The sequence below is a fragment of the Electrona antarctica genome (assembly GCF_951216825.1).
Source record: "Electrona antarctica genome assembly, contig: scaffold_123, whole genome shotgun sequence".
NCBI classification, from domain to species: Eukaryota; Metazoa; Chordata; class Actinopteri; order Myctophiformes; family Myctophidae; genus Electrona; species Electrona antarctica.
In genome coordinates this window covers 190442-202459 of record NW_027638227.1, presented here as the reverse complement: position 1 = coordinate 202459, position 12018 = coordinate 190442, and the positions used below count along the sequence as shown (strand labels likewise).

At 46.6% G+C, this 12018-nt stretch overlaps 1 protein-coding gene across 1 annotated transcript in view; it reads left to right on the top strand.

The window, feature by feature from the left end:
- Positions 1-5659, top strand: part of LOC306918270 (teashirt homolog 3-like) — a 36607-nt gene extending 30948 nt beyond the window's left edge. Inside the window, 3 exon segments of the mRNA XM_079531144.1 lie at positions 1262-3131; positions 3133-3152; positions 3155-5659. Of these exon segments, the coding sequence (XP_079387270.1) occupies positions 1262-3131; positions 3133-3152; positions 3155-4623 (3359 nt within the window). The 3' untranslated portion in view covers positions 4624-5659.
- Positions 5660-12018: the final 6359 nt, after the last annotated feature.

Below are 12018 nucleotides of genomic sequence, written 5' to 3'. Positions count from 1 at the left end.
TGCGTTATTGCAAAGATATTTGAAACATTCAAAGAAATGTAGACAGAAATCACAATATACATGTATTTGGTCAAAATATTGTGATACCGGTATTTGGTTTAGTTCATCCAGCCTCTGTCTGTGTGTGCGTGCGTGCGTGCGTGCGTGTGTGCGTGCGTGCGTTGCGTGCGTGCGTGCGTGCGTGCTTGCGTGCGTGCGTGCGTGCGTGTGTGTTGATATAAACAGTATGTATATTGTATATAGCATGTCCACACGTGTGAGCGTGCCAGTGCCAGCGCGTGGGGGGGGGGGGGGGGGGGGGGGGATGTTGCCGTGCACGTGCACGCCCTCAGCAGAGAGGCAGATGAAGAGGCGTCAGACATATTAACTGACAGATGGAGGTTGATCCAACTCATTTATTACCCCAGAGGAGAACGCCACGGCGAGATTGGGCTTCATTAATTTCAGATTTAGTTTTCATTTCAAGCTGTTGCGCCCTGAGATAAATAAAATGGCGCATTATGTTTTTGCCAAGATATTTCTTTCCTTTTTGTTTTCCTCCAATAGCAGGAGTGAAGAGAGGGGAGGCATAAGTTCCGTGTGGCTGGGGTAGAGTGTATAAATACAGGCTCGCCTGGAGGAAAATAACACCTCAACGGCTGATGAGGTGGAATGGGATGACTGTAATTTCTCAGCGCAGCTTTAAAGGCTCCCACACAGATGGCTCATTTATCCCTGGGAGTCCTCGGGCACACATAGCAACATAGGAAACTTTTTGTTTTTTCCTCCAGTTATTCTAACACACTAAGGATTTCAAAGTGCTTTTCCTCTCCCTTTGCAGATTGAACCCCCTGTCGGCAGGGTGGCCAAAACAAGGGGAAAAAAGAAAACGTAATCATAAAGGAAGGGGAAAAACACATAATTATTCAATTTCAATTAATTTAATAAAATGATTGTGCCAGTTTAAATATAAATTAAATATATTCCAAAATACCAGGAATAGCTTGGTTTTTCATCTTAACCCATTTTTGGGCGGGAACCCCTTTTGGTGTTAGCATTATGTTATGCTTTAGCTATTGAAAAATAGCAGATCTACAAGCTCATAGCGCGCCACCGAGTGGCGCGCTACGAGCTTGTAGGTCTGCTATTTTTGAAAAATCGAAGAACGACTGGATGTAGAAGACATTTTTAGAATCTGATCTCAGGTCAAAATGGGTTAAAAAAACGCACTGTGATTGCCATCTGCTATTCTAAGACATATCTCTCCTTTGTCTCCACACAGTTTACTCTCCTGAGGACGGAAAGGAGATAACCGGAGAGGACACAGAGGTGGCGGGAGACATCCTGGCCTCCGTCTCTCATGAGGACGACCTCTCCGTAAACGATGACGAGGGGACCGACTGCGGCGACGGGCCCGACGAGGAAGAACCCGCGTGCGACCCGGAGCCAGCAGACGGGCCTGCAGACCTCTCTGGACAGGAGATGGACAGCGAGTCGCACGTGAGCGAGGAGGCCAGCGACAACCTATCGGACTTTGAGAGCCCCTCTGTGAAAACGGAGCTGCCGTCCTTGACCACGGCGGCAGCAGCGGTGCCTCTGAACGGCGGAGCGGAGTTGCCCGCCATAGGCATGGACACCCTGGAGCAGATGAAGACTATCTACTCCAGCTTCCTGACCAGCTCCTTCTGGTCACCTCTGAACTTTAACCCCGCACCCACGCAGACCGCAGCTCCCGTGGAGAAGCCGGTCCGCAGCAACAGCACCAGTAGCAGCAGCAGCTGCAGCAGCAGTAGCTACGATTGGCACCAGTCGGCGGTAGCCAAGACGCTACAGCAGCACGCCCACTCCCACGGCCGCCTCCCGGCCGAACACAGTCTCTTCAGCACGGTCCAGCTCCACCGGCAGAACCCCAGGCTGTTCGGCTCCATCTTCACCGGGGCGAGCAAGTTCCGCTGCAAGGGCTGCAGCGCCGCCTACGACACCCTGGTGGATCTGACGGTGCACATGAACGACACCGGTCACTACCGCGACGACAACCACGGCAGGATTGGGAGCGACGGGAAGAGATGGTCCAAGCCCCGCAAGCGGTCACTGATGGAGATGGAAGGGAAGGAGGACGCCCAGAAGGTTCTGAAATGCATGTACTGCGGACACTCCTTTGAGTCCCTCCAGGACCTCAGCGTCCACATGATCAAGACCAAACACTACCAGAAGGTGCCTCTGAAGGAGCCCGTGGCTCCTGTGGCGGTCAAAGCGATGTCTAGGAAACGGAACTTCGTGGGTTTGGACCTCGCCGCCTCTCCGCACTCTAGAGAAGGGACCCCCAAATCCAAGCTCTCGCACTCGGACACAAGTGACGCCTCGCGGAAGAGCCCCTTCAGCCCGTACGCGGCCCCTAATAACCGATATGGCCACCAGAACGGCAGCAGCTACGCTTGGCAATTCGAGTCCAACAAAGCACAGATCCTCAAGTGCATGGAGTGCGGGAGCTCCCACAACACACTGCAGGAGCTGAGGACGCACATGATGGTGACGGGCCACTTCCTGCGGGTGACCAGCTCTGTGGGGAAGAGGATCCGGCCGCTCCCCGAGGCCACCTGCCCGAGCCCCGCGAGGGTGGCTACTCCCACCGAGGAGAGGGTGCAGTCGGTCCCACTCGCTCCCTCCACCTTCTCCCCTCCGCCCCCACCGATCACCGCGACTCCCCCAGCCTCCTCCCCTCCCCTCCGAGAGATCAAGAAGGAGGAGGTGGAGGAGGTATGCACCATGGAGGAGACGATCAAAAGTGAACTGCAGGCGTCCGACGTCCAAGGCCAGGAGGAAGACGAAGAGAAGGAGGAAAAATTTGACACTTCCAACTCCAAGTATCACTATCTGACTGAAGAGGACCTGAAGGAGAGCCCCAAGGGAGGCCTGGACATCCTCAAGTCTTTGGAGAACACTGTGACGTCGGCCATCAGCAAGGCTCAGAGTGGGAACCCCAGCTGGGGGGGCTACCCCAGCATCCATGCTGCTTACCAGTTTCCCAACGCCCTGAAGCTCTCCCACGTCGGCTCGGAGAAGAATTCCCCGATCAAGTTCATGTTTTCCGGGGCCGACATTTCCCTCTCCTCCCTTTCCCTCCTCAAGAACCAGCCTCTCATCTCCCCGCCCCTCACCCAGTCCTCCCCCCTCCCCAGCAACAACTTCCAGGCCATGGAGGAGCTGGTGAAGAAGGTGACCGAGAAAGTAGCCAAAGTGGAGCAGAGCGTGAGGCAGCGGTCTCCCAAGAGGGAGCCGCGTCTCTCGCCCTGCAGCAGCGAGGCTGGCGAGTCCGTCAAGGGAGGAGCCGACTCGCCTCGGGAGTGGAGGGCCGTAACCCCGGCCAACAGTGACAAAGGCAGCCACGGTGACAGGTCGTCCCCTGCGACAGAGCCCAAGAGAGAGTCTGGCGTCAAATCCCCGCTGGCCTCTGCTCTGAGCTGCAGCACCGCCATCATCACAGGCCACCTGCCTCCAGAGCAGCCTTTCGTCAACCCCCTAAGTGCTCTTCAGTCAGTGATGAACATCCACCTTGGGAAGGCTGCAAAGCCGTCCCTGCCAAACCAAGATCCCCTGAGCCTCCTTTCCAGGCTGAGCCAGAGCATGGGCGAGAGAGCCGCTGTGGCCGCCCCACCTGCACAGACCAAAAAGCCGGAGCCTAAAGCGGACCGTGGCTTCTGCAGCCAGCCCAGCGATGACCAACCCATGGACCTGACAAAAGGGAAGAGTGACAGACGAGGCTCTGTGGGCTCTGCTCCCCTGACCCCCTCATCCACAGCTTCATCCGTCTCTCCCTCCGCTCTCATCACCCCTGCAAAGCTGACAGTGGTGTCGCCCTACACGTCCAGCAGCCCCCTCCACGAGAACGCCTTGTCCGACATATCAGACATGCTGCGGAATTTGACGCAGTCTCACCACGTGCCCAAGCCCCCCCAGCGGTCCCGCATCGCGGACAGGGCAGAGGCGGTGGGCTCCACCCCGGACGAGGCGGAAGGGTCTCTACATGGTCACAAGCGCAAGGGCCGCCATTCCAACTGGAATCCCCAGCACCTGCTCCTACTGCAGGCCCAGTTCGCCAGCGGTCTACGGCAGACATCCGACGGGAAGTACATCATCAATGACCTCAGCCCGCAGGAGAGAATGCACGTGTCCCATTTCACCGGCCTATCAATGACCACCATCAGCCACTGGCTGGCTAACGTCAAATACCAACTGAGGCGTACCGGCAGAACCAAATTCCTGAAGAACTTGGATTCGGGCCAGCCAGTGTTCTACTGCAGTGACTGTGCCTCGCAGATCAGAACCCCAGCTGCCTATATCTGCCACCTGGAAGCCCACCTGGGTTTCAGGATTAGGGACTTGGCCAAACTGTCCCCCAAACAGACTGTTAGAGACTCTAAGACTCTGACTCTGGAGAAACTAGTGCCCTGCCTGGACTCTTTCCTCTCTTTGCCACAGTCTCAAGATGACTGCGGCGGCGGCGGCAGCGGGACGGTGTTCCGCTGTCAGCTCTGTGTCCGTAAATTTGCCAGCAAGCACGCCATCAAGCTGCATCTCAGCAAGAGTCATGGGAAGTCCCCCGAGGACCACCTGCTGTATGTGTGTGAGGTGGACAAACACTAAGGGACTCTCAGCAAATGGACATACTGGAAAACACATGTAGAATGAATGGCTGAGTCCACAACTAAATCAAAAAAGGAAAAACGGACCCTATTTAAAAAGTGTGAAAATGCACAAAGATGCCATGAATGAACTATTTGTCAAAATTTGTCAGCACAAGGTGGTTCCTATGAAAGTGTCTGTTTTTTCTGCATTTCAAAACTCCTTAATTTCAACATTATAAGTCAAAGATAATTCAATTTATTAAGGGATATTTCACCGGAAAAAGTAATCCGTGGTTGTTTTCTGCCCTTACTATGTATGCCAATAGTAAGTAAAGACAGAGCCGAACCGTGATTCTGGTTAATCTCTTTTGACAGAAAAAGGTATAGTAACTTGAAATGTATCTATACGGTTGTATTTATTTCCTATTTTGTGAATTTGGTTTTGATTTGCTTGTAGACTGCATGTTTGACAAGTTTTAACTGTTGTTTGTACAGTCCTGTCCAGATAAAAAAAAAAAAAAACGCTGTTTGAAATTGATCCAACTTTTTAACACTTAAGGAATAGCCAAATGCCTGGGTTTCCTAAGCATGATTTATACAAACAAAAGTTGTCAATCTACAACCTTGGCGACATTCGGTGCACGTCACGGCGCACAACCAAGTATAAATCATGCTTTAGAGGCGTCTGCCAAACAGCAAGACAATTCCATCACTTCTTTATATCATTATTTCCCCCCCCCCCTGTACAGGTTATTGACTTTCTTGCTGATTGTAAAAGTCGCCTCATTCCTTATCGTTGAGTCATGGGGCGCCCAACAACCAGGTCTGGTGTAAAAAATGTAAATATAGTATATAAGCTTACCATTGCTGTTTAAATTATGCATACTTGTTATATTTCCTAATTTAAGAGGACAATGACTATCCACTGGTGCGGAGCCTTTGAAGAAGATAAAAATGACATTGTTTTGCACAATAGTTTTATAAATGTTATTTGATAAAAAAAATTAATTACAGATATGTTAATGCCTTGTGCTTCTATGATTAAATTGACTTAATTGCTGCATAATGCCGTTGTGTTTTCTTTCGTCTTGATGCAGCTGACACATTTAATTTGAACTATAGTTAATTTTATTACATTTACTATTATGGTATTATTTTTATTTTGTTCATAGTTTTTTGCATGTACAGAGTTAGCACTGCCATGATGAATATTGCATCATGCCTGTTATCCTTCATGAACTATGTTAACTACGTTATTTAACCCATTTTGGGCCGGGAACCCCTTTTGGTGTTTTAAACATTGTTATAATTTAGCTATTGAAAAATAGCAGACCTACAAGCTCGCGCGCTACGAGCTTGTAGGTCTGCTATTATTGAAAAATCGTGAAAATGCGGCACAAATTTTTGAATATATATTCTTTCAGGAAACCTTTTTTTCTTTTTTTCTTTTTTTGACGTCAGGCCTAAATGGGATATATATATATATATATATATATATATATATATATGACTCTGTGTTTTCATGATATCATAGCTTTGGAACCCTCAGCGTTTAAGCGTTTATCATGATCTGTCTCCAGTGCAGCCACCAGTTTGTCAGTCAGCATGTAATCCTCATCCTCAGGGATATGTGTGTGTGGTGGTGGCCAGTAGTAAGTACATTTACTTGGTGGTGGCCAGTAGTAAGTACATTTACTTGGTGGTGGCCAGTAGTAAGTACATTTACTTGGTGGTGGCCAGTAGTAAGTACATTTACTTGGTGGTGGCCAGTAGTAAGTACATTTACTTGGTGGTGGCCAGTAGTAATTAAGTACATTTACTTGGTGGTGGCCAGTAGTAATTAAGTACATTTACTTGGTGGTGGCCAGTAGTAATTAAGTACATTTACTTGGTGGTGGCCAGTAGTAACTAAGTACATTTACTTGAGTACTGTAGCACTATCATTTCAAATAGAAATATTGTACTTACAATAATATAATATATAATATGGGTAATAATAATAATAATATATTATGAATCACCCACTTAAGACCTATTTAAAATATAGTGAAATAGATCTGCAATTTTCACTATTAAAAAAACAACTTTTCTTTTTATGTTTACAAATTTCAGCAATGGCCTGCCCTACACCCTACACTACAGCAATGCATATTAAAAAAAAGATACTACACATATTCAAAATATTGTTTTACTTTGTACTATTGAATACTTTGTGTACTTGTGGAGTATATAGGCCTACTTTTGGTCCACCACTGGTGGCTTCATGGTGCTGCGTGGTGGAGGAGCGGCGGAGACGAGCACTGCTCGGCTCGGCTCCTTACTGCGTCTCGCCCGTGTGTTGAGGTGTCTGTCTGCCAGGTGGTGTGAGCTGCATGTAAAACCACCAGATGTTTCAGCAACGAGCCACTGGAGGAGGAGGAGGAGGAGCGGTGAGGAGGTGGAGGCTGCAACAGCAGGCAGAGTGAGCTGATTACCATGGGGGCTTGGATGCCATCAGGAGCCCTGGGCACACGCAGCAGATCTGGCACACACCTGGATGCCAAGACTGTCCCCTGGAAAAAATAATACTAAAAAGCAGATCCTATATGTGCGCGTTGAGGGGAACTGACAGGAGAAACGCATAGACAGGTGCACTAGTCTCCCCCCTCCTCCCCAAAGCAGGCGTTTTGGATCTTAACGACGTTACTGGAAAAAGCGGTGACGGATCAGGCCCGACACGTCGCGGGCTCGGTGCCACGTTGGAAATGAGAAATTCTCCCCATATCCATTTAGATTTAATGAGAAATATACCGTATTTGGGTTTTCTGGGAATCCATGTGTGGGGGCCACCTCGTCCGCACACACACACACACACACACACAGACACACGCACGCACGCACGCAAGCCCGGCCATGCTGCATCGCAAACTGGAAAAAAAAATTCGACTGAATTTGTTTAAACGCAGTAAAATCTATAGCCCCGATACGTTCCCTCAGTCCCTACGCTCATTCTGTAGCTCCGAGATGAGGTCACGAACCCAAGCCCTCCCATTTGCGTTTCAGAAACGGCGCATGTTTCCACAACTTACGCTGCTTACTGTTTTCTGCAGATTGTATCCAAAAAATGAAGGTCTGTTAACGAGCTAAACTAAATTTAATTTAGGAACGGCCAAGAAAATCCAAGTTGCGGCATCAAACGAGCGTTTAAATCGCTTGTTTAGTCAGCTCTTCCTTATTTTTCAACGAAGTTTAAACGCTTTAGTGCCTCCCTGGCACCTCCCCTGGTTGAATGTGGAATTATTTTTCCAACTGCCTTCAGTTCAGTCGACATGGCTAATATAAGTAAAATCCTGAAAGTCTACGATTCATTTTGTAGTTTTCCATTTCCATTTTGGGCGGGACCTCTTTTGGTGTTTCAAGCATTCTGTTATACTTTAGCTATTGAAAAATAGCAGATCTACAAGCTCATAGCTTGTAGGTCTGCTATTTTTGAGAAATCGTGAAAATATTTATTTCAGAAAACTGGAGGATTTAGAAGATTTTTTTTAATTTTGGGGTCAGACCTAAATGGGTTAAAACCTACAGCAAATGAAAAACATGGCAGGTGGTTATAAGCAACACAGCTGCAGGTAATGAGATTCATAGGTGTGTTAGGTGTGACCACCAGAGCCATGCAGGTTGTACTAGCTGGTCAATGCCTGCACATTGACACATCCAAATCTAATACTTATATACACCCCTTATTAATTTGATTATCTCGAGCTGCGCTGCTTACGTCAGTGTTTCCCAAACTCTTTCATGTCAAGGACCCCCAAATTGACACTAATTAGCCCGTGGACCCCCATTTGAAAAGATATGCCAGGGACCCCCATAAGAGAAGATTTTTATGGCTCTAGCAGTGATTTTCAACCCGTTTAATTTCAAGGACCCCCAGTTGGACATGCATTAGTCTACGGACCCCAATTTAATAGCATTTCTATCTCTGGGACCCCCAATTTATATTGTAAAATCAATGCTAATTTAACTCTGAGAGCGTACAAATGGAACCAAATGGACCCGTTAGGGTCCAATTGGTTCCATTTGTACACTCTCTGAGTTACAGACCCATAAGGGTCCATTTGGTTCCAAATTTTCATTTAGCTGGGTCCCCCCTGGAACTCCCTCAAGTACCCCTGGGGGTCCCCGGACCCCACTTTGGGAACCACTGGCTTACGTCACAGTGTACTATAAGGTCAGCCTTATGCAGCCTGCTCTATAGTCTTTAACCTGGACTGGATAACAAACCATACAACCAACCGGCCTAAAGAGCTTAATTCCCCTTTAATGTAACTCAGAGAGTAGAAAATGGAACCAAATGTATTTGCTTTCATTTGCACACTCTCTCAGAGTTACATTAACAGAATATATTACTGTATAACTGAAGATCAGTGATTGCTTGTCGTGGAGCACAAAGAAAATGATCCCTACTTGACACACTGTGAATAGTACACCTCTGTCTGTCTAGAGGGACACCATGTTCTCTGGGTTTGATGTTCCTGTGGAGCTGCGGGCCTGTCATGACTGACTGACTGAGCGACATGAGGCCTGTTGGAAGTTGTCTGGTTACTACGGCAACGGCCATTCGCCCTGCCTCTCTAACCCGGCTCTCCCTCGCTCACTCACACGGAGGACAGCTTCGAGAGCCGCACACCCATTTACTCCCTTAAATCTCATCATCTCGCTTCAGTTCCTCCCACCCGGGGAACAGATTAATTAACACACACACACACACACTGTGTCCTGACCCCGTCTTCTCGCACAAACTCATTACCGCCTCAGACTCGCTCGCGGCCCCTCTGACGTTTAGGATACATTGGGCTCAACGTTGCAGGAGGACCCAGTGATGACTCACGTCAGACAAGCTGAATAAAAAGGCCTTAACCCAGTTTGGGCGGGAACCCCTTTTGATGTTTTAATTTAGCTATTGAAAAATAGCAGATCTACAAGCTCATAGCGCGCCACCGAGTGGCGCGCTATGAACTTGTAGGTCTGCTATTTTTGAAAAATCATGAAAATGTGGCACAAATCTTTGAAAATATAGTCTTTCAGAGCGAACGTTTCTAATTCAAATCTTTGCTTCTGGGGGGTCCCTGGAACTATACATATTTTGAGATGGGGGTCGGCGGCCAAATACATATAATTCTAGGGGTTCTTGACATGAAATAGTTTGAGAACCACTGACATATAGAAACATAGGTTTTTCAGAAAACTGTCAGAATATTTAGAAGACATTTTTTAAATTTCGACGTCAGGCCTAAATGGCTTAACAAAGAATGATAATTGAAAGATGGGACGCAGGCCAGTGGCCATTGATAATGTAAATGAAATGGGGCCCGAGCTGCTATTCAAAACGCATCATGACTTTAACAACTTATATTTTGTCCTTGCGTACTACAGCCAGTGTTTGGCAAGATAGGCTACCACTTTAAATGTATAGCTCTGGTCCCATAGCTCTAATGCCGACGCATTTAACGGCAGCAAGAGCAGTAAGGCTATGGACCAGAGCTACTTTAAAGGGGAATTTCTCCCTAACCCTTTTTTACAAAAGTAAGTTGATAATTATGTATATTGATACAAAATATATATAAAAAAATAAATAAAGATATAGGGGAGCTGGAGCTGGAGCTGGAGCTGCTCCTGGGGGGGTCTAACGTCAGCTCACATAGACCAGGAAGAGTGCAGTGTCAACAATGCATGGAGTGTTGCTGTCACATCATCTAGAACAGATGTAAACAAAAAACAATTGCACGATTGAATAGGAGTTAGACTCCTCCAGGACCAGCTCCTCTATATCTTTTTTTTTTGTCAATATACATAATTATCAACTTACTTTTGTAAAAAAAGGGTTAGGAAGAAATTCCCCTTTAAATATAGCTAGCTATTGTTACCATAAGAAAATAACTGCAGGGACACCACAAAAAAACTCACTACAAGTTACTATACGTAACAGTATCTAGCTACTTTGTATCTAATATACAGTATAGTTGGTAATGTATGTGGCTGAAGACACGTTATGACACGAGAACGAATGAATGAATAAAACATAGGACTGTAAAAGCTACAAATGGAGATGGAGAATTCACTGTTGTGATGAACAATGTGCACTCATCTGTTGTGCTAATTTATGTTGATGTGCAGGTGCTGAAAATGTAGTGAGGTTATAGCTCAAGCTATACCACCTGTATGGTGAAAAATAAATAATGAAAACATCTTTATCCACTTGTGTAGTAGGCTACTACAGTATAGCCTACAGCATTGCACTTTGGACAGGAGACAATGCTTTAAGCTCTCTGCGCAGGACATTTTGAAAGCATGGTTTATAGCAGAGATGTACTCTCGGGGCAACGATGGTTGGGGGGGGGGGGGGGTGTTAATGAGATGGTTGACACTTTGGGGGTTAATGAGGGGCTGGAGGGAGAGACCTAAATGATTGGACTTCTGCTTGGATGAGCATTATGGTGACTGCTGGAGGAGAGTGGTATTAAACCATTCAGGGCAGGAACCCCTTTTGGTGTTTTAACTATTGAAAAACAGCAGATCTACAAGTTCATAGCGCGGCACCGAGTGCCGCGCTATGAACTTGTAGATCTGCTATTTTTGAAAAATCGTGAAAATGTGCCTCCAATCTTTGTAATATATATTATTACAGAGTGGACATTTTAACTCAAATATTTGCTTCTGGGGAGGTCCCTGGAACAACATATTTTCAGATGGGGGGGCGGGGGGGGCGGAGGCATATTACATATAATTTTTGAGGATCCTTGACATGAAATATGGAGCACCACTGATACAGAAACACAAGGTTTTTCAGAAAAACGACATTTTTTTTATTTCGACGTCAGGCCTAAATGGGTTAAAGGCCGCCACACAGTAAAATTACAGGGTGTTAATTGAACTCCGAAAAGTGTAAAGAATTGACCCGTAACGCCTGCAGGATCTCGCTGACAATTATAATATAAAAAGCATATGAACTCCTCCCAGTCCCTTATAAGACAATAAGCATTAGATATCTCTGCTCTGTCTGGAAGAAGAAACCACCTAACTCCAAAATCTTTTTTTTTCAGGAAATGAAAAAACATCCAGCTCAAGAGTTAGGAGGTTTTTGTCCAAGCACCAAAAGGGGTTCCCGCCCAAAATGGGATAACCAACACAGACAGGAAGGGTGTTCAATAGCATTGATTTATTATGAGAGATACATTTTTTTCCAAAACCTCAAAAATAGAGTTAGGTGGTTTATTCTTCCAGACAGCAACCATGATGTTCTCCTTTGTTCTTTTGACCAGAGTAGCCTTGAGATGGAGTCATACTGTAGTTAGTCATACTGTAGTGAGTCATACTGTAGATACAATTGAAGGAAATCAAATAAATCAAAGAGAGAGTGGACAAAATAATGTAA